This window comes from Perissodus microlepis, chromosome 3, assembly GCF_051167445.1.
Source record: "Perissodus microlepis isolate ML-2025 ecotype Zambia chromosome 3, ASM5116744v1, whole genome shotgun sequence".
Taxonomy (NCBI): domain Eukaryota; kingdom Metazoa; phylum Chordata; class Actinopteri; order Cichliformes; family Cichlidae; genus Perissodus; species Perissodus microlepis.
The window spans coordinates 17,568,302-17,591,838 of record NC_140463.1 but is presented as its reverse complement, the minus strand read 5'-3'; the positions used below and the strand labels follow the sequence as shown (position 1 = coordinate 17,591,838).

At 40.5% G+C, this 23,537-nt stretch overlaps 1 protein-coding gene across 1 annotated transcript in view; it reads left to right on the top strand.

The window, feature by feature from the left end:
- rnf150b (ring finger protein 150b) overlaps window positions 1-23,537 on the top strand; it is a 30,637-nt gene that overhangs the window by 5,970 nt on the left and 1,130 nt on the right. The window contains exons 2-6 of the mRNA XM_084923310.1: window positions 14,562-14,812; window positions 15,141-15,295; window positions 17,307-17,403; window positions 19,472-19,727; window positions 20,677-23,537. The exon at window positions 20,677-23,537 is cut by the window's right edge and continues 1,130 nt beyond it. Of these exons, the coding sequence (XP_084779436.1) occupies window positions 14,562-14,812; window positions 15,141-15,295; window positions 17,307-17,403; window positions 19,472-19,727; window positions 20,677-20,795 (878 nt within the window). The 3' untranslated portion in view covers window positions 20,796-23,537. The remainder of the gene's footprint in view (window positions 1-14,561; window positions 14,813-15,140; window positions 15,296-17,306; window positions 17,404-19,471; window positions 19,728-20,676) is intronic.

The following is a 23,537-nucleotide window of genomic DNA, read 5'->3' as shown; positions in this document are numbered from 1 at the left end:
TTAGTGCTGTACAGACTCCGCCCCCTCATTTCTTTATATTTTGCTAGGAAAATGGGAAATACCTGCCTTACATACTGTATTTCCATGTATTGAAATACAGTATGTAACAGGTGGTACAAATTAAGTGAAACTGAAAGTCAGTTTTTGATATGATGACCTTAATTCGTCAACACAACCTGAACCATCTTTGGCAACTTTCTTGTAATTTCTTTAAGTAGTCTTCAGGAATGGTTCTCCAGGCTTCATGTTTTGGGTCCTTTTAGTTCTGTTCTTTATCGCGATGATCCAAACGACAATGCTGAGGTCTGGGCTCTGGGACCAGTCCATGACCAATAGTTTGTGTGTGCATTTTTTTCCTTCCTATCTGTGTATGCTTTTACTGTATTGGCTGTGTGTTAGGTAAAATTGGCATGCTGAAAAATAAAGCTGTCATCAATCAAACGCTTTCCTGGCAGTACTGCATGGTGGGTTATAATTTGACAGTACTTCTCTGTGCTCATAATTCCATCAGCTTTGAGAAGATGCCCAACACCACTGGTTGAAATGCAGCGCCAAACTGTGGCAAAGCCTCCAACCTGAGATCAACTGAAGGGTCAGATGCATCTCGCAGATCCGGAGTCGGGTTTTTGCTGCTTATTTCAGTTCTGTTTTGAAGCCGGCTACTTCATCTTTTGTCCGCCACTTGTATAGTTTCCAAAACATCTTTAACGACTGAGAGATGCTGATTTTTCAGCTAATAACTCTTTAGGAATCACTTTGTTGGTGCAAAAATATTTAACGTCTGTCAGACTGTATTTTTCAAACTAAAGAATTGGGAACAAATTATGTACTTGTGTAACAGGCTGCTAGTAACAAAGTGCCTAAATACAGAATTTAAAATATTTGATAAGTTGTGTTATTTATTGACACAACATTGGTCCTTTGAGTTAGGTGGGTTTTTTATGCTTAAACGATTCATAGGTCAGTGTTAACAAACAACAAAACATTCCTGTTAAACTGGTCTGTTGCAAGGACTGATCTGAAAATAGGTGGAAAGGCAGCCAAAGTCATAAGAAAAATGTTGAAAGACCTTCAGAGAGCCTGCAGAGCTGTTGCTCAAGACCAGTGTAAACAAATTAAAGGGAAGTCTGACTCAAAATGTAAAGAAATGAGGGCAGGCTTGGGACTTGTGCACAGTGCTGTATGTGTGGCACAGTTGTACTTACAGGCATATTCGCTTATCGAACAGACCATTTTGAGTCCAAAGATCCCCTTTGTGTAGTAACGATCACAAATGCAGACTCGTTACAGGTTGAATGGGCTCATTGCTGCAGACTCAACCACCAAGGGCTCTTTCTGTGAAGCTGTATTTTGTAAAGTTTTGTCAAGTCTTTTGTTTGAGATTTAAGTTTTCAGGATTTAGCTCATAGAAAAAAGAATATTTTGGAGACTTCTTAACAAGAAAGTAGTAATTTTTTGACCTTTTATTTGCATCCACTGGGTTGGAAGAGATAGAAATCAGAGATTGTCTCAGAGTTGCTGACTGAAGGCCTGTGATGCTTCTTTATCAATTTATTTCCATTTGTTAAACGATGCTGTCAGTGGCCGTCATCCACACAGTGCCTCTCTGACAGAAACAGTCGTGTGGATCAGGGATTCCCAGCCCCGCTGCATCCACAGTGACTGATTATGGAAAGCAGGCTCCTGTCATTCGATTATGTCCAGAGAAACTCCATGTGACGTTTGATGTTGGTCACGATTTAGCGCTGAGTTACATAACAGGACTGACTGCTCTGTAGCACCGTAAGTGGTGTTCTTTTGAGTCGCTCTGCTGCTGAGTGAAGTAACAGCTGTTTCTCTGACAGCTGGAAACTCCTTCAGGGATCCCTGGCAGGCCTACACACCCAAATTTAGATGCCATGAATTCAGGAAGGGGAAAAAAAGCCCTGGGTGGTTGGTTTGCTTTAAATCCTGTTTCTCATGATGTTTTTCTGTGTCCGGGTTATTTTCTGCAAATCAGTCTTTGCACAGTCGAGTGCCGGTTAAATAAGTTTTCCAGAAGTTCAACAGCTGGCTGGTCATCCACAAGTTCAACGACGCTGTGTTGTTTGGACATGTAATCATTTGGCTTCTTATTAAAAGCTGACTCATGTACTTAGTGAGGGCCATCACATAGCTTTTTCTTTAGTTTTTGCCAGAAAGTCAGATTCAGTTAGACCAGGGGTCTGCAAGCTTTAACACCCAAAGAGCCACTTGGACCCAGTTTCCACGCAAAAGAAAACACTGGGAGCCGCAAATACTTTTTGACATCTAAAATGAAGATAACACCGTATATATTGTTTTTCACCTTTATGCTTTGTGTGAACAACTACGGTGTGTTGCTTATGAAATCCATGAAGTGCTACAGAGAAAATTACATTTTATTTATGTAATTAACACATTTTGAACTCTTAAAGAAATATAACAAAAGGAAAGACACCCAGCTGAACTAAAATGATCCATGTAGCAAAGAAAACTGTTGTGCGTCGCCACCCTTATGTCGCCTTTGGGCTTTTGGAGCCTTGACCTGGCTTTTAAGAAATAATTGGGAAAAAAAAGCACTATTCTGCCTAAATATGTATTTTACCTGGTTAATGTGTGTGGCGGGGCGTGGTCTGCAGCACCGCTGCAGGGGAGGCGGACGCACCTGAGCGGACCCGCAATCACGCCTCGCCGCCTTAACGTCTGTTGTTGGTATGTGTCGGGCTGTGGGCTGAAAAGCTACAGCCGGCCGGTACACCGGCTTCCGCAAGTGCGACGCTTATTTTGAGCGATGAAAAAAATAATAGAATATAATTTTATTTTTATATTTCAATATCACAATAATCTTCCAATTTAGAACTACAAGTTAAAAAATAACTAACACAAATAAAATACACTTCAGCTAAATACTTCTAATTTATTTTCCCAATCCACGCGGAGCCGCACTATACGGACTAAAGAGCCGCAGGTTGCCGACTCCTGAGTTACAGCATTGCTGCTGAGACTTCACCGGGTGCCGGTTTATCTCGCAGGCTGAGCAGGCGACCATATGCCACAAAGGCTAAATGCAGGAGCCTGGGTTTGACTCTGACCTGAGGCCCTGCTTGGTTTCCTCCACTCGTTCTCTCCTCCTGCCTTCCTGCCTCTTCACCACATTATATAACAACACAGTAACATTTTTGACTGGAAACTGACTTCACTGCTCAGCAGAAAAGCTGCAGATTAAATACTCGCAGTAGGTGAGGATGAATCACGATTAATCTGCTGATTAGGTTTATCATGAATCATCTGCAGAAGGCAGGCAACTGTGCAAAATGTTTTTGTTTAGAGTGTGGTCTTGAACCTTTGTTCCTTTATCAAACAGTTGGTCCTAAACCAAAAGATGCTGTTTACTGTCTAATCAGCTGCGACCAACAATTATTTGCAGGGTTTTTGCTGCACAATAAAGAAAAATTAACTTTCTCCAAAGGAAAATCATGAGAATTGCAGTTGAACTGATTTCAACTAAACTTTTCTAAGGGGCATTTCTTTGGTTAATTGAGCAAAAAACTTTGGTTCTGTTTTGTGTGTTATTAAATGGATTGAAACAAGCAGGAAAATGATTTTCTTGCTGTTAATAATTCCAGTATAGTGCTGACATATTTTAACTGATTCCTGCACACTATTAGAGCAGCACTGCATCGATGTGCAGCCTGGACAGCACCAGCAGCTCTCTCTGCCTCTCCAGGCTTTTGCTGCTGTTTCAGGAAGTCTAGCAAACACAAACAAGCCTCAAAAATGTGAAGTTGAAGGTATGCAAACACGGGCAGCCAATTAAAAATATGAGTGTAAATAAGCTGAAGAGGATCCTGTTCAGCATGCTGAAATGACAAACAGTGAAGTTAATGTTAGAAACAGGAGTCCTGAAGCTCTGCAGAGAGGTAATGCAAACATTAGTAAAGTGAAGCAGCGGTCCGAAGACAAGTTTAACTGACTGGCTCATAATGTGTGGATGGCTCTGACTTACAGTGGTCAAGTTTGTTTATAAGCACATTTAAAAATAACAAGTGTTAACCAAATAAGAGTAGCACAATAAGAGCCATAAGGACTGATCAGGCCATCGGGTTTAAATACGAAGGAGTAAAAATGAATTTTCAGACGGGTTTTGAAGATGTTGCGTTTTGGTGAAGTTGTAAGTTGAAGGGCCAGACTGTAAAGGCTGTAATCTGAGTCATGGTACAACCAGAAGCATCTGGTCAGCTGACCTCAGTGATCTTTTAGAAGATCAGAAAGGTAAGAAGGTGCAAACACAATTTAATGACTTAAAAACAAATAAAGTCTTCAGATCGTTTCTAAAATGTATTGGGAGCCAGTGTTAAGAAGCCAAAACAGGGGACGTGTGGTCTAATTTGCGGGCGCCTGTCAGGCGTCGAGCCATCGCATTTTGAATAAAACAGCTGTAGATGAGAAATGAGTGTGCTGATTTGTAAAATACTCAGTAATGAGGTGTTGATGTGACAGAGGCAAGAGAAAAAGGGAAGAATTTGCTCCAGTTTTGAAATGTGATTTTGAAACTCTGCTGTAAACGGTAAATGTTTTAATTTTTAAATAGTTCAACCAGCAGAAGGACGGATGGCTTCATGCCTCTGTCCAGAAGGGTACACAGTGATCACGTAACAGGTCCTCTCCTACATTTTGCCCAAAGCCGAGCTCACATTTGTCCTTTTCCAGGCAATTTTTTAAAGGCATGTTTACTACTGAGCCTGTAGTCATAATACTCCTCAGTACAAACACTTTGTTTTTGGTGATTCGATTAATTTGTCCTGGATGTGGTTGCTTGTAGCCATTCTTGGCTTCTCAGTAGGTTTTTGGTTTTTATTAGTTTGTGCAGCACAGCCAACCAGTGACAACAAAACTTCCTATCTGTACATCACCCATTACTATAACCTGTGAACTGTGTCATGAGCCACTGTGTCCCTGACATTCTGTTTCTCGCCTAAATAATGAAGTTCCACATGAGGAAATCCCAGTCACAAGGCCTTAATGTTTTCTCCTGTTTTTTGTCTCTTCTTTTCTGTCACACCACAACCGGCAACCAACCTCTTTACAATTTAATATATTTAGAAATTAAATTGAATTGATTGATGTGGACAAAATAACATTAGTTTAACTTCTTATCTTTTGAAAGCCTACGAGAACCCTGCTGAGAGGTTTCTGTCACATTTCCGACCTGCTTATAGAAGAAAATGAGGTGTGGGTGGTCTTTGCCTGTGCAGCCACCCTTGGAAAAACCCAGAAACTATTCCAGTAGTCATGATTGGATGGATGGATACTTTATTGGTCCCATAAGGCAAATTGTTGTTGCAGCAGCATGATAAAGAGTAAAAATAACACAGCCTACAATAAACAACAAATAACGCAGTTGAAATAAAAGTGACTCTGGCACTCTGGAAAACTGAGACTTTATTTAGCTTTTTGGTCAGTTTATGGCAAAATAAGTTGATGTGGCAGGAAAGTGATGCCAAAACATCCACATGCAGGATTTCTGGTTGTAGAGGGGCTTTAAAAATCTCTGATATCGATGGAAATCAGTACTGTCAGAGTGAAAATCAAGTTGGTGAATTCCTCGGTTGGTCAGGAATTCACTCTGTGAAGCACCGCTAATCCACCTGGAAAAAAAGGTCTATGTGGAATCAGCTGCTTTATCGTCCCACCGTTTATCCGGTAGATTAGTTGGGAGCTGCTGATGACTGCGAGCTGAATCAGTCTCACTGCGTTCTAAAGTTAGAAAAATGACATAACACCTGAAATACAGAAACATTTGCAGAGGAGCTCAAAGCCTTCACAGATCTGAAGCTTGTCTGCTATTGGTTCCATGCAGAGATTTACTTGAGTTTTTAAAAAAAAAAAAAAAAAAAACTTACTAAAGAGACTAACCAAATTGCAGTTATTTAGCATGTAGTTTGTAGGTTTAACTGGAAAGTAAAAATCTCCTCATAACATAACATAACGATCCCAGGGGATTATTTTTAGGGCAAGACTAATCAATTTTTGTGTTCGTGTGTTGGTTGGGGTCATGTGAGTTCAGTGTAGGCCTCAGGGGAATTTTTCCTAAACTGTGGTCAGCTAGACTGTGCTTACTGAGCAAATATACTGATCTTTGTGCAAACATTAAAGTTCAGCCTCAGCTTCCTTAAGATTAGAATCGGAAGTATCTGCCATCTGTGTTTATCCAGGTCAAAGTCGATGGACATTGGGCTTTCACGTTGGAAGATTCCACATTAACGTAAACTGTTTCTCCATCATTTAGTCTATAATAAAAACCCTAAAACCTTCAAGTTACACAATAAAATAAACAAAAATGAAATTGATCAGATATTCCTGTTTTAATGAACCAGGAGGCAAAATGCTTGAAATGCATTTATAAAATGGTGGCAGTCTGAAGTAATTGATTCCTTTCATCTTTAGTAATTATGCTGCTACTTTACAGTTTTTAACATCCTTTTTTTTTTTTTTTTTTTTTTAGCAATGTATCAACAGATCAGAACAATCAATTCTTGTAATATCTCCAACAACACTGTCTGCAGTATTAGCCCCAACCCATGACAGTTTTTACATACTGAAAATGATTTTTAAAGCAGAAATTTAAATTTGTATTCATCACTCCATCAGACCTGTTACTGCTGATTTTTCAGTCCCGTTGTGTAATTTGGCTTCTTGAGAGCCACTTTTTCACTGACAGCAGCTGGATCAGCTGAAGGGTGTGATGCATGTCTCAGCTCCAGTGTCAGATCTTTGTTGGATTTTTTCTTTCTCCCCCTTTCCCCCCCCCCCCATGACTTTCAGGTGCCCCTCTCCCCATATATGACCAATCTCATATCTGAGAATGGTCAGATATGAGGACTGCCCATAAAATTTGTAAAGAACTTCAGAAAGTCTGGAAAACTAATCCTCAACCTCACGTTAAACAATCTGGCTTCTTGGAAGCAAAATATAAAGAAATAATCTGCAGCTAAGTAATTTTGCACAATATTATCAAAGCACACCAACTATTGTCTTGAGTGGATAATCTTGGCTAATTTATTGAAATTCTGGGGCAGATCTGGTCTTTTTATTCACTGTTTTCACATTTCTTTGTTACATTAATCAATCATCACTAGATTCATGTAGCATGGGTTGCTATCTGTTCGTAATGTGCTAATTTTAATGCAAACTCATACTGGAGTTGCTGATGTGATTTGTGTTGCAAAAGTCAAACAAGCTTTTACCAGTCGGTACATCCTGTAATGGCACAGAGCAAAAATGTTTAAGTAAACATGTTTTTGTTCTCTACAATAAGAACAGATTGGTCTCTGGACATTAGGAGTTCTGAGGTTCGAGATTCAAATCGTAAATATATCTGTATAAATCAGCCTTATGTTTCTGATGGTTTTGATCTGTGTGTAAATGAAGAAGAGTGTGGACTAAGCCTTCAGGAACTCCTTAAGTGAACTGTGAAATAGAAAAAAAATGTACCTTTATGATGGCCACACAGGAATAACTTGCATAACCATTTGCATGTCACGAGGAAGAGAAAATATTTCTGTTGCCATGCTCAGGATGGTTTGTTTCCATTATTTTTGAATAAAGTTACTGTACAAACTCTGATACCAGCCTTTGCTCCCAGTTTCTCCTGCAGTTAATCCCCAGCTTGTTGTGAAACGTTTGCCTAAATGTGCCAATGTCTGGCCATAAACTTGTAGTGAGACATTCTTGTACCACCTGTGAAAGAGTTTTTCCTTTGAGTGCATTTTGTAGTTAAACACTTCAACGTTGCAGATGAACTTGTTTTTACTTGTCAAATCTTTATTGTTAAATTGAACTTTTTCTTCAAAGCTGCAGATCAGTCTTAGTCTGGTAACAAACCTTCCTCTGGGATATTTTTCTGTGCGTTCAGGGTGACACGAGGGTGCGTTTGTACTGAGTCAGGCCTCAGTCACAAGGATGGCCTCAACTCTAAATCAAAACAGCCAAAATGACAGGCAAACACAAATTAAATTTTCTCCTCAGTTGTGCATAACTGAACTTGTTGTATTCATGAGTCTTTGTGCATTTGTGTATTTTCAGCTTCAGAATAAGCAGCTGTTGAAGCTTGGTGTTGTGGTTTGGCTCGGAGGTGCAGCTCACAATCCAGCGCCATGAGCATCCTTTAGCAACACACCGAATCGTTACCAGCTGCACACCCTGATCTGACCTCGGAGTTCAAAAATGTTACTTTTTTTTTTTTTCCAAGTCTCCTCCAAGCCCTTCGAGCCCACAAAAGTGCCAAATATTTGTCCTAGATCAACACTTCAGGTTGTAGGTTTAACAAAGTTGGACAGTTGTGCAGATCACTGGATATTTGTGATCCACTAACATTATAAAATCTTTTGGCCTGATGTTTGTTTCTGTTGTTTTGCCCTCTGTGTGGTCTGCCTTCTCGAGAAGTCAGCTTGGTAAATTGAAAATGGAAATTATGTAAAGAGGAGACATGGTGCTCAAATGAAGAAAATTAACAAAGAGTGCATGTGCACAATAGTTTCACAACATTTCAGCTTTGTGGTGGCAAGCATGCCTGCTGGGCGTGGAAGTAAAATGTCAGATATTTGTTTTCTTCCCATTCGTTAAGATAGAGGCTTCAAAAGAATGTTGGAAGCATTTCAAAGGAAGCTGCTAAGGGCATGACTTCTGGAAGAACTGTGGCGTGAACCAATGAAAGCTAGAGTCTGATTGGTTATCCTGCACCATACATTTAGATATTAACACCTTCTAATGTGAGTGGTAAATGGACAGATTTTTGTTTGTCTTCTTGAGCACTCAAATGCAGTTTACGCTTTCTAACATCCACACATGATGAACAGATCAGAGAGCAACTCAGGGCTTAGTGTCTTGAACAAAGTATGCAGCCAGGGATCAAACTGCCAACCTTCTGATTAATAGATGACCCTGCTCTACAGGGAGTGCAGAATTATTAGGCAAGTTGTATTTTTGAGGAATAATTTTATTATTGAACAACAACCATGTTCTCAATGAACCCAAAAAACTCATTAATATCAAAGCTGAATGTTTTTGGAAGTAGTTTGTAGTTTGTTTTTAGTTTTAGCTATTTTAGGGGGATATCTGTGTGTGCAGGTAACTATTACTGTGCATAATTATTAGGCAACTTAACAAAAAAAACAAATATATACCCTTTTCAATTATTTATTTTTACCAGTGAAACCAATATAACATCTCCACATTCACAAATATACATTTCTGACATTCAAAAACAAAACAAAGACAAATCAGCGACCAATATAGCCACCTTTCTTTGCAAGGACACTCAAAAGCCTGCCATCCATGGATTCTGTCAGTGTTTTGATCTGTTCACCATCAACATTGCGTGCAGCAGCAACCACAGCCTCCCAGACACTGTTCAGAGAGGTGTACTGTTTTCCCTCCTTGTAAATCTCACATTTGATGATGGACCACAGGTTCTCAATGGGGTTCAGATCAGGTGAACAAGGAGGCCATGTCATTAGTTTTTCTTCTTTTATACCCTTTCTTGCCAGCCACGCTGTGGAGTACTTGGACGCGTGTGATGGAGCATTGTCCTGCATGAAAATCATGTTTTTCTTGAAGGATGCAGACTTCTTCCTGTACCACTGCTTGAAGAAGGTGTCTTCCAGAAACTGGCAGTAGGACTGGGAGTTGAGCTTGACTCCATCCTCAACCCGAAAAGGCCCCACAAGCTCATCTTTGATGATACCAGCCCAAACCAGTACTCCACCTCCACCTTGCTGGCGTCTGAGTCGGACTGGAGCTCTCTGCCCTTTACCAATCCAGCCACGGGCCCATCCATCTGGCCCATCAAGACTCACTCTCATGTCATCAGTCCATAAAACCTTAGAAAAACCAGTCTTGAGATATTTCTTGGCCCAGTCTTGACGTTTCAGCTTGTGTGTCTTGTTCAGTGGTGGTCGTCTTTCAGCCTTTCTTACCTTGGCCATGTCTCTGAGTATTGCACACCTTGTGCTTTTGGGCACTCCAGTGATGTTGCAGCTCTGAAATATGGCCAAACTGGTGGCAAGTGGCATCTTGGCAGCTGCACGCTTGACTTTTCTCAGTTCATGGGCAGTTATTTTGCGCCTTGGTTTTTTCCACACGCTTCTTGCGACCCTGTTGACTATTTTGAATGAAACGCTTGATTGTTCGATGATCACGCTTCAGAAGCTTTGCAATTTTGAGACTGCTGCATCCCTCTGCAAGATATCTCACTATTTTTGACTTTTCTGAGCCTGTCAAGTCCTTCTTTTGACCCATTTTGCCAAAGGTAAGGAAGTTGCCTAATAATTATGCACACCTGATATAGGGTGTTGATGTCATTAGACCACACCCCTTCTCATTACAGAGATGCACATCACCTAATATGCTTAATTGGTAGTAGGCTTTCGAGCTTATACAGCTTGGAGTAAGACAACATGCATGAAGAGGATGATGTGGACAAAATACTCATTTGCCTAATAATTCTGCACTGCCTGTATGTCCTGAGCTATAACCATCCCATTCCTTTGCTTAATCAACCAAACCTTCCCTTTTCCTTTTAAAGAGGTTTTCCCTACTGAAAAAGTCACACTTTAGTTCAGCTCAAGCCAACGAGAATCTTTGATCAACAAGTTTGATCTAGAACTACTTTTAGGAATAATGTTACTGCCCTCAAACCTCTGACAGGATCACTTATTGCTGTCTGTAGCTGCCTACACACACAGATATCTCCACCGCTGTCCTTTAATGAGATGGTGTTTTTGGTGAGAAACGCCCCACCTTCTGGGCTTAACTTCCTATCAACAACCCCGCGTGTCCAACCATTTCCACTTTTTATTTATTTATTTATTTATTTATTTATTTAAAAAAAAAAAATCTATTTCAAGAAAAACTTCTGTAACCACACACTTAAAAAAATTATATTAAATACACGATGATTAAGTTGATGAATAATCATGTAAAATAAATATTGATCAGATAAATCTGACTGTACTGTTTGATGTCAGTATCACAGTAATCTGGTCCTCTGGACACATGTGAGTACACTGGAAACAGGAGCTTTCTAAACCTGCACCTTTCACAGACCCTTACAGGGTCACAGAGGCCTGTGCGCTTCTGTTCTCTTTACCTTCACTCCCCCGGTCGTTGCTGATTGATGCCCTCCCAGAGCCCGTTACAAATGGAGTGCTCTTCATCTTAAAAAGGAGCGTGTCCCACCCATAGCTTCCGGGTTCTTATCAGGAATCATCTGTTTGTTGGGGTTCTCTCTCTGTACGGTCTTTACCCTGCAGTATAAACAGCCTCCAGATGACTGTTATGAACTGGTGCTGAAATAAAAACTGATAACAGGCCCAACCAGCTTTCCTACTTTTCACTGCATTTTATTGGGGACCAAGTACACTCCTGTTACTGTGAACATTTCTGTCAAACTCACAATAATTGGTTATCAAACAATTTGGTTTAACACTGAGAGACTTTGTAATTGTATGTAATCTTCTCTGTGTGTACTTCAAAGCCATCATTTTAAACAACGATATCTGTGTTGGTGTGCTGTGGTTAAAAAAAGAAAAAAACAAAAAAAGAAAACAAAATCTCTGATAAGAGAAACTGCCTGTGATTAAGAGGTTTCAGATCTGCCGTAGGATTATAGAAATCCTGCAATAATCCTATAGTAGTCGCAGAGTCACTTATATAATCTTGTGTTCATCTAAATATGCAGTGCATCACAGATCGCGTATTCGGAGTATTTTTAGAGAGGCAGTCCCTTGTGTGTGGGAGAGGAGCTGGTCTCCATAGTGATGGGGGGATTTGTTGAGCAGAAGCTGTTATTGGATCAATAAACAGGCTACTAGTGCGGGTGTGTTTGTGTCGAGTACAAACTCTGTGAGGTTACCTCCACAACAAGGAGGTCGAGTGAACACAGTCAGTTTTCTGGACACTGAAAAGGTAAATAAATAAAAAGCGGATCAACATTTCCATATCCATAAATGGTGTTAAATAAATATTAAAGTCTGGCTGAACTCATTGCATAACATGCAAGTAAGGTCATTTGAACACTGATAGTCGATTAGTTGATTGGAAGTTATTATTTCTGCACAGAAAAACTGAATGGTCTGCAGCTTAGCCTGAAATGTGTTGTAAATGACTGGAAAGAATATATTTGAGTTTTAGATGCTGTTCTGGTAAAACGATTGCTTTTGAAGGACTTTTCTGACAAAAACTAAAGTTTTAGCTTTTAGCTCAGGTTTAGCTTTGAGTGGAATTAAGCCACTTATTTTTAATGACGCATAAAATCCAAACTTGAAATCAATGTGAGAAACACTAATGAGCTGAAGTTGGCACATCATCTTTGGCTTCTGTTCATTATTTCAGCGGTCCCCAACCTTTTTTGCACCACGGACCGGTTTATGTCTGACAGTATTTTCACAGACCGGCTTTAAGGTGTCGTGGATAAATACAACAAAATAAAACTAGTACTAAAAAAAGACGTTTTATTCATAGCACACAGGAAAAGACCCAGGGAAACAGATTTGAGGATACAAATGATTTAAAAACAACAAAAAAATAACACTAAAAGCCAATTTAAAAACCCTCAAAACCATAAATTCCACACCCCGGTACCGGCCCGTAGCCCGGGGGTTGGGGACCACTGCATTATTTAGTCTGTTCAACATTTAATGTCTATTAAATTAATTTAACCAGTTTTGTTCTGATTAGCTGCCCCTCATAAACTGAGAGTTTGAACAGCAGGTGGGCGGAGCTTCTATTTTTATAGCCATGCCATGCCAGGAGTAGGGAAAAAAACTTTATCAAACTGAGCGTTTAGAGCAGTCTAAAGCTTTGTGCTGATAACTGAGCTCATTATTTGAGCAGGTACTCAAGATTCCCAGTTTAAATGTTTGTTAGACCCTGAAAAGGAAACGCTTAATTTTTTTTTTTTTTTGAAAGTTTTCTCACAGTTAGTGGAAGTAAAGTTGGCCTGAAGTTAATAACAACTCTTCCTTCCTTCATTTATACCAAAGCACAGTTAAAACAAACGATAGTACGACATTGTCTGATGCATAAATAGGATAAAACTAATTGGAGGAAGTGGCAACTGTGAGTAACAGATAAAGTAGGACTTGCTGGTCTCAGGTTTATCCTACAGCGAGCTGAAGGTTTAGGAGAAAATGGTCAAACCATGTTAGCGAAGAGTGAAACCGCTTTTGGTTTGGGATGAGTTAGAAAGAAGTTTTAGAGCAAATGAAAAAGTGTAGCACATTTGTGTTAGGTTGTGCAACCCTGTTGGGACAAAGTTTCCAAACAATGTTTTATTTGTTTTTTGAGAAGAATGCTTGGAGTTACAAACTCTTGGCTCCTGAGCAGCAGGAGCCAAGAGTTTGTAACTTTTATAAGACTTAAAAATGCACTTGTTCATAAGAAGGATCTGCATAAGGAGTTAGTGAGGGTGATCTCTGCCTTGGAAAAATCAAACATATATTCTAATGGTCATCAAAACCACGTCTTTATTTATTATATGTACTAAGGGGTAGGGCAGGGCAATATGGCCAAAAATATTTCTCACAATATATGTTTGAAAATTTGTGATAACGCTATAACTGACGATATAATTGACGCGAGACAAAATACTTTACAACTCCACAACTTTATTAGTGGAAAAAACCCCATCAGTGTATTTTCACTTAAACAAGCAGCTGTTTTTTATGTGCATTAAAGTTATATAAAATTTTAACAGTGCAAATGCAAATTCCTTGCTGACAGTTTAACCAAAAGGCATTTCCAGTGGAAATGGGCTGACATATTATGACCATAACCATGTATAATATCCACAAAACTTAAAGAGGTTATACACACACACACACACACACACACACACACACACACACACACACACACACACACACACACACACACACACACACACACACACACACACACACACACACAATGCAGCACAGTACGTATCACTCTGCGAGGCTCCTGACTACGGTAGCCGTAATGCTCCAACAATCCATCAAGCGGTGCGGCTTTGTAGCTTAGCAAAGTCTTACTAAAACATTTTTGACAGATTTTTAAGTGCCGTGTATCACATAAAATTGGTTTGGTAATAACAGTAATAACGACCCGCCTGCATGCTCTACCAAATAATGTGCTTTGTTGTGTATCTGACGGACGAAAGCCAAACCACTTCCACACCACTGAAGTTGCACCATTTTTACAAACCAGTTCTGGTTCATCCGTTTCATTCAACAATCCACTTTCACCCTTCTCATTTTCCGTTGCTGCCATACTTTTTCCGCCAAGTGCATATGAAAATAAAGGCACTGTGTATGTGCGTTTTACTCTATCGCGTTATTCCCTTTTATCGTTGCCTAACATTATACCAGCATTACCGTGAACGGTATGATATGGCCCAGCTCTACTAAGGGGCGTTAAAGTTTCATTGCAGGTTCATCGACCTAAGGAGTAAAATTTAAATACTTGAATGCTTTTATATTTGTCACTGACTTAAAGTGCTTCTCACCTGTCCTCATCTTCAGGTGCGAGCGAGGTCGTCGCCATCATGATCCCGGAGCCAAAAGGCCGCGAGATCGTATCGCTGTTGGAACGAAATGTGACGGTCACCATGACGATCACCATCGGGACGAGGAACCTGCAGAAGTACGTGAGCAGGACGTCGGTGGTGTTCGTATCCATCTCCTTCATCGTGCTGATGATCATCTCCCTCGCCTGGCTCGTCTTCTACTACATCCAGAGGTTCAGATACGCCAACGCGCGGGACCGGAACCAGGTGCGAACACGGGTCTGCGTCTCCTGCTGTTCTGCTTAGTTTATGAAGACAGAAGGAACAGCATCATATAACTAGAACCTATGTTAATGAGGTTGTTCAGAAGAAGAGGTTTATCTTTTACAGTATAAGAGTAAATACTTTTTGTCAGCACTTTGTCAGTTGAAGCAACATTTTTTTTTTTTTAAACTTATCTTTGAAAATGTGTCGTCAGTAATGTAGTTCATCTCTGCTGAATAACAAGCCCATTATTGGAAAGTGTTTTGTTTTCAGCTTGTAAAACATGAATCACATTTTACAAGCTCAAAGTAAAGACTCACTGTCTCTCCAGCGGCGCCTTGGTGACGCAGCGAAGAAGGCCATCAGTAAACTGCAGCTTCGCACCATCAGGAAGGGCGACCAGGAGACCGAGCCCGACTTTGACAACTGCGCCGTCTGCATCGAGGGCTATAAGGCCAACGACGTGGTCCGCATCCTGCCCTGCAGGTAACCACAGCCTCAGAAACACCTCATGCAAATGTGGAAGTAAGGACTGAAAGATGGGGATCGTATTATGTTTGAGGACTGAGTGCTGAGTTTGAATGAAGACCTTCAGGATAGTATCTTCTATACAGTGCCAATTATTCTTTTTTTCTTTTTGGTGTTTGCTCGTTAGCTAATTTAGTATTTTCATGGTGTTTTTGAGTCAGTTGGTGTTCGTCAGGCCACTGTAACCTGCAGGAGCTTAGCTGCCACAGAAGAAACAGTCATCGAGACTGAAAAAGACCTCAGCGAGTCTCCTGACGTCTTCACGCTGTAGCTGTCGCAGGTTATGAGCTCAAAGTGTTAGTCTGTGCAGGGAAATGACTCAGAGCTGACACGACTGTTAGACAGGGATAGTGTGTTTGGGTTACTGAAAACAGATGATTTTTGATGCTTTATTTGCTGGTGGGTTGCGCTGTCTATAAGAATATACCTTGTTTTAATTAGCAGTGATGTGAATAATCTATATCAGTGAAATAATTACAAAGTAATTACTTAGTGCTTTGAAATAAATATAGTGCTGCAGGTGTCAGTGCTAGAATGAGGAGGACAACGATTAGAAGACGTTTAATAGTAATGGAAACTAAATAAGACAGCTGTGGTTTTAACTTCTTCTCACTTCAGTTGGGCTGTTTCTGCAACACATAGTGGGCTTGGATAGCAGCTGAAACAAGGCCTTTCTTCATGTTTACTGGTTTGTGCTGCTGCTGTCAACTACAGGAAAAACATGTTGGCTCCACCGCGGGTTCACTGACTCTGTTTTTTCTGCTTGTGTGTCAGACTACACAGTCCCACCAGAAACTGTGACCGCATCAGTCTTTGTTGTGATATTAACCTTTTTTCTTGACAACAGCTGAGCCTGCGGGGGCTACACTTTAGCCCTTAGGCTGGTTAGCAACCATCTGGCAACCTACGGTGACAAGAGCAAAGAGGGATTTCTGGTGATATTCAGATGAATTCAGTTGCACCAAAACTCTGCTTTTGAATGCTTTAATCACAAGCAGATTGCCACAGTCGTCTGTAGTGTCCTTGTTTACAAACACTCTGCATTTCACTATTTGAGCTTTAATGAAACTTGAAAAACTTGGACTTCAAGGTAAAAGTTGTGCCTTACTGTTAAAACCAACACTTTTAAAAGGGTCAGCTTTTACTTTGAAGGCCTTGTACAAAGAAGAATACCTGTTTTATGTTATGAGGGTCACTAAACAGTCTGTTAACCTACAGTATCCTCATGTGATTGATTCTAATGTGAAAATACTTTAAAAATATAAATAAAATTAATTATTGCGGGTTCAGCCTCTTTTAGTTGCTTCACAAGTAAAGTTGTTGTGGACTCTGATGGAAACCCCGTCACTGACCAAGGTGGACTTTAACTTGACCATCAGGCTGTTGTCTGTGCTGAACCCTGGCATGTAGAATTTTATATCTTTCTTTGTGAAAATGAGGGAAAACTGAAAGAAGAACGACAAGCATCCAAATATTTAAAGACAATGATGACCATCACTGGTAAACTGTTCAAATACCAGCGAGAAAACGCCCCGTCGAGTGTTTATTGTTCAGCCCTACCGAACTTGTTGAATGGAAGCCGTGATCGTTGCGGCAGAGTCGACCTTTTTATTAAATTGTTGCCAGTCTTGTTTTCATGTGATCACAAAACCACTTTGTGCCGATGGAAGCTGCTGAGTTGAGCTCAGGGCAGATTGTTTTCTTGTGATCAGAGGAAATGTATTTTTGGTTGTGACTACAATGACTATTTGTTTTGACCTCACAACACTCTGGCTGTGCGGCGCACTGTATGAGATTACGAACCAAGTTTCATGGGATAATAAAGCATGTTTGCGCAGATTCTTGTGTGCCGGCACTAAGTGAAAGCAGGTGTGATGTTTGTCTTTCCTCACAGCATTTTTCTAATGTCTTTCAGATCCACAGTAGAACGACTGATTTCACCATATTTTATTGTTTTTCTTCTTTGCAGACATTTGTTTCATAAGAGCTGCGTAGATCCGTGGCTGCTGGACCACCGCACATGTCCCATGTGCAAGATGAACATCCTGAAAGCTCTGGGCATCGCTGTGAGTGTGAAACTGGGTTTTATATTTCCTAGAGTGAGCACAGAGCAGGATATGCAGCCCTGAAAGGAAGTGATTTTATAGTTTAGGACTGTACAATAAAGTTATGACGTGTTTACGGCTGGTTAAATAACAGGTGATGATAATATCCTTCCTGGATCTTTTCATATATTTTCGCTGATCTATCATAGCTGCCCCAAGTCATGCATCCTCTGATCCGTAATGATAGCTGAAGATAAGACACGGGTGTCAAACATTGGGCTCGGGGGGCAGAATGAAGGCCGCAGTCCTACCCACTTTTCAGAGTGTGAAAATTGCAAAGAAGGAAATGAATTTTTTAGTGAGTTTTGTCCTTAAGAAGGGATCACGTCACAAAACTCCAAACTGTTAATTTAATCTAAGCCAGACGTCTGAATCATTCTCAGTTTTTACAGCTGTCTTACCGACAGAGACGTAACCCACTGTCTGTCTACGCAAGTGATACATAAACACACCAGAATGTGAGGTGTTTTCCATGAAAGTGTTCGTCATCAGTTTTGGAAATGCATAATTCATTAAATTAATGTTTTCTGAGTCTGTTTAAACGTTCTCACTTCTAAAGAAAGACCAACGACTTGCAATTCTTTGAGACACTCATCAGATAATATCCACTTTAGACCAGAAGTTGGGAAATTCCTCAAGCGGCAAGAAACAGTTGCAAAACAGAAAGTGTTCCTTTGTTCAAAAACTGAAGGGAGAAAACATACAATCCTGTGTTTGATGACTGCGATTGAAATGATCCTTTACTAGCTTTACTTGAATTATTTCTTTTAAGATTGTGTAAATGTTTTGAAGCTTTTCTCTGAACCGAGGGGTTTCTGCCATGTTTCAGGTCTGCTTAGAAACAAAATGACTAGGTTTGCATCAAGGGTTAGTGAGGGTGGTCTCTGTCTATGGAGCTACCCCTGGAGAAACCCAGAGCCTTTTCTAATGGTCATCAAACCATTAGACCATGTCTTTATTGAGATATTGTCAGTTGTCAAAAGTCGACTTTAAGGGTAAAAGCAAGGTCATCATCAAAGAGAGGAAAATACTTCATGCAAATGACAGGCTCTTTCTTTCTTCTCCTTTTTTAAAAAAAATATACTGGAGTAGCTTTGAATGATTCACTCCAAATAATCCTCGTTTATCTTATGCTGGGCTCTGGGCAGCTCCTCGGTCTCAAAGATCCACTTAGCTCAGCACCTTTCATGGACACGTCCCCCTCTTAGTTTTAATGACTGATTGCCGATTCCATTACCCAACCTATGAGTGAGGGCCACAAAAAAATTATGCCGTTTATCATATTTCCCTTCAGACTGGTGTTTTTAACTATTATTTGTGTAGTGGTTTTTTGTATTTTCTAACTATTATTGAGGCGTATTTCTCAAAATGAAGAAGCTTTAGTCCACCACCGCAACAACAGAAAAACACACAATAAAAGTACAAACGAACATCTCAACCAAAGGTCACCCCACTGACTTACATCTGCCAAGAAAATCACGTTAACTTGTATCAGTGGAGAGTATTTGTCTGACAGTTTGTTGTTAAAAACATACCATGGCCCGATGTTGGACTGGCCATTAAAGCAACAAAAATGAGTAGAAACCTAGTAGAAAATGTTAAATACTGACAGTTATAACACGAGAATGTCATTGGTACTGGAACTGTTTACTTTACTACATTAGACATCTGTTTTGTATTGCGTTTAACATTTAGGTTGAATTTGTTCAGTGATATAAAAATTGCTTTTATCATTTTCCAGTAAAAAAGTATTTTTTTCTGTGTTTGTAACAAAACTCAGTCATTCAGACTGTGACCCTCAGTGTTCAGAGCTAAAACGTTTTTAAGCTTAGAAGTAGAGGTTAGCTTGTGTCTCAGAACAAAGGTGTGAAGTCTGACATAGATCAAAGAAACTTTTAAAAAATGGCTGTTACACATGTTGTTGATTAGTTAGACCCTCACTGTATCTTAGGTAGAATGACATGATGTCAGTCGGCTCCTGGAGCTGGACAATCACACTGTGGTGTTCTTTCGTGTCGCTCTGCTACAGCTGAACGCAGACTGTCTGGACGACCTGCCTCTGGACTACGACCTGGACCTGGGCCGTGTAAGTGGGGTGGGCGGCGTTGGGGTTCTGGCCCTAGAAGCTGTGGTGTCCGGGGCATCCAGCGACGGCACGCTGAGCGAGGGCGGCTCCTCTGTGGTGCTGGACCCCGGCGTGCGGCGGGTCGGGCTCCCACAGGACTACCAGGACCCTGACACCCTGAGGGACAGCCCTGTGACCACCACCACGGACACCCACACAGGTGACTCTCACACTCCATCTGATAAGTGCTCGTACACTTGACACCCAGTGGTGTCTGTGCCCCATAACTCGCTTCCGTCATGGCTACTGCAGTCACACTGACAGAGCTATGTGATGCATCTTTACCCTGAGCACATTAAACTTCCTCTTTATTTCATAATGAGGAAGTTTGAGTGACTGCAAAAGAGGAAGCAGAAATACAATTTTAGCTTAATTTTATTGAATGAAAGGGTCCCATACCAACCATGCTACAAACTATTATAGAAACATAAAGCTAATGTGACACTTTTGGCAGATGTTTGGGGATGTTTTCATTTCTCTGTAGAAAAACGTTCTCTTGTCTTGTCCTGGAAGTATTACTACCATGTCTGTCATGCTTTAATGTCATCCTTTCTAACATTCTTTCGACTGGTTCTTATATAGCACTATTCTGCTCTACTTGAGCACTCAAAGCAGTCTATACACAACATATCCCATTCACCTACTCACACATACAGTTATGTAAGCAGTTTTTTTCTACTTCTAAGTGCTTTCTAACATTCATACTCCAATGAACACATCAGGGGCAACTTGGTTTTCAGTGTCTTGCCCAAGGATACTTTAGCATCCAGACTGGAGCAGGGCTCAAACCACCAACCTGCAAATTGAATGACCTGCCTGAAGTCCTGAGCCACAGACATTAACACAGTCTTAATTCTAGGTTCTGTTTAGCAAAACCGAGATTAGATTGCTCTCAAATGTCTTTGCATTGTTATTGTAGACTAGAACAGCTGGCTTTACCTGGCCAAGTTTGAATTGAACTTATTTATCATTATTATTGGAAGGAGTTTCACACAAGACTTTCAGACAACCGTGAAAGTGAAAAGAGCGAACCCTCTCTGTAATCTGAATTAAAAACAAAAGTTAAGTCTCCAGAAACTCAGGAATAGCCCTCTTTTTCTCTCTTTCAGGTGAGCTTCAGCCAATGGCGAGCAGCGCCTCAGTGGCATCATTTGTCATCGCTGTGGAAACGGGTCTGTCAGACGAGGAAGTGTCCTTGGAGCAACCTCAGTTGGTGGACAAGTCCTGAGAGCAGCACAGCAGAACCTAACCAGAATCGGCCCAAACCAGGCTCTAATCAGGTTCAGATTAGACAAATAACAGACCTGACTGTTATATTTAAAAAAAAAACAAAAAAAAACAAAATGATGAAAAAGAAAAAAATATCTGAACCAAACCTGACCGCATTCGACTGAGCAAAACCTGAGCTAGGCCTAGGATCTGGTTCTGGTTTTCTCTGGTTCCAAGTGGATGCTAAAACCCAGATCCAGCACCAGGGTTCTTCTTGGCTCTTCTACATGGATATGTGATACAAGATTTCGCCAAACCAACTTGTCTGGACCAGACATATTGAAACTAAGTTAAGTGGGTCTTTTCCAGTGTGTTCACCTCAGTCCTTTCCTTGGTTCTCGAGTTAACCAGGATTTTTCTCCAGTGCAACTCAGTCTACAGATGTCTTGGTTAAATCCAGTTCTGCCTCAGTCAGACTCGCATCTTGTTATCCTTACGAACCTTTCATTGACCCTGACAAGCTTCCGCAGTATAGATCGAGTCCTTCATTTCAAGACTTTTTTTTTGTCTCCTGACTTTGAGGACTTTCAAGAAGCAGTAGGCTGTATTTCTGTATGCAGTCCGTGAATATAGATTAAGGTTTTGTTCTGTAACTTTTCTCTGGATCTCCTGGAATATTCTCTTTTACCTGGTTTTCCCGAATAGGGAAGCACAACAGCAAAAACCAATCATGATGGACTGCTCGCTTCCTCTCCAGGTTCGCATTATTGGAAAACGCTGTTAAATAAGCTTATTTTAATTTGCCTGCCAAAAGGCCAGGCAGGGCCTGTTTCTTGATGTGTGTGTGAGTATCTGCGGTGGATGATTTACATTTTGCAAAGGTGGACATTTATTTTGAAAGGACACAAGCTACTCTGAGCAGTGGTTTTCTTTAGTCTGTAGTTTATGTAAAGAGGTAGCTTTGTCCTGAAATAATTACTACCACAGTTTGACTGCAGTTTGAACAGCAATTACACACAGTATTGTTTTATTTTAATCCCCCCCCCCCCCCTCCCCCCCTCTTTTTCCCTGTCTGTGTTATTCTAGGCTTTGTTATCTTAACAATACTCTGACAGTATTTAGTTTAGTTGCTTTCTGTCCACAGTTGGGTTTCCAAACAGGGTTCCTATGTTTGTCTGCAAGAGTGATGACATTTAAACCACTTTTTTTCCCCATTTTTTTATAATGTTTGTAGATTACAGGGTTCCACAGAAAAATAGAGGATTGATATGGTCTGGCGTTTCTGTACAAGAAGTGCATATGGAGGCAATAAATCCTGCACCTTGGGTAATTGGGTCAATAGACATCCTGTTATAATGTATCAATCATCTTTCGAAATATTTAAAACGCTTCCAATGCTGAGCAGAAACATTTCTGTCCATCCTTTGTTGTGTTAACCCGAGATAACCGTTTAAACCACCTGCATGGCCTACACATGCAACTTTTATTCTCAGCAAAACAATCAATGTGTGCACATGTCAGCTCTGGTCTGTTCTGATAAAGTGGACAGAAAGAATGAAGAGGAGTCAGAGTTTAGTTCAGACTGTATTTTTGTCCACATGTCAAATTCCATTTTCTTGATACGAGTTATGCAGAAAATTGCAATAAATTAATTAAGAGGGATCCAGTCAGACCTTAGAAGCTGAAAACAATTTCAGAAAATGGGATGAAAATGTGACAGTTTTGAGATTTCTTCTTCAAACCCATAATCACAAAATAAAAGTGCAATAAAGATAGCTGTCGAGTCCATACTTCGGCCAGTGCCGGGTCAGATAATGTTTTTTTTTTTTTTTTTTCACATAAGCCATTTGGAAAATTTCTATCACCAAAGTGCACGAGAAGGGAATAAGTTTAAAAACTCCAACGCTTGCAGTTGCTGTGCTATGTTACTTTAACATCAGATGTTCGAGTTGGGATCCAAGTTTAGAGTTGACCGCGCTGTAGTAGTCTGAATGACAGGCTTACTTTGTTCCTTAGCAAGGTAGAGTTATTTGGCCATAAACAGTGAATTTGCAATCTCCGACTTCCCTGAGGTGGTCTAACTGAGGTGTGAACTTGAGATTTTCATTTTCAGCTTCAGGTGGAACACAGCACGGGGCCGGTTTGTTGTGGTTTGTGGTCTCTGACGAACTCGTTGGCCTAAAACGGTTGTTGGAGATTCCTACTTTTTGGGTCAACTCGAGCTAAGAGAAGTATTTTGTTGCAATTTTTGCACTGATCATTTGTGCAATTGATGTAGAACTGATTTTAATTAGGAACAAGATATCGAAGTCTGCCCACCCTTTAAGGTACACAGTGGAAACACTTCCCTTGTCATTCTTCCGTCACCTTAACCTTAGCTAAGCAAACTTTCTGTGGCAGTCATACATCCAAATGCCACGTAGGAACCCTGTCTATAGCGTTGCCTTGTTTTGTTTGACTGTCCAGCCGTCTGTCCGTCTGCCTCACCACACGTGTCTGTTACCATGGCCTCATGCTGCCTTTTTTTTTTCTTTTTTTTTTTTTTTTTTTTTTAAAGACACATTTACCTTTAAACCCTGACAATCAAGGATTGGATCCTTTATTTGCTAGTCAGGAATCCTCTCTCTGAACCTTAGGAAACCTAAGAAGCGCTTTCAAATCTGCAGTCAGATCACCACACAGTAGAGGTTAGATGCTATTACTACTTCCACAGATCAAGAAATTATCACCACCTCCTGTGAATTAAAGTACCTGGGATAGA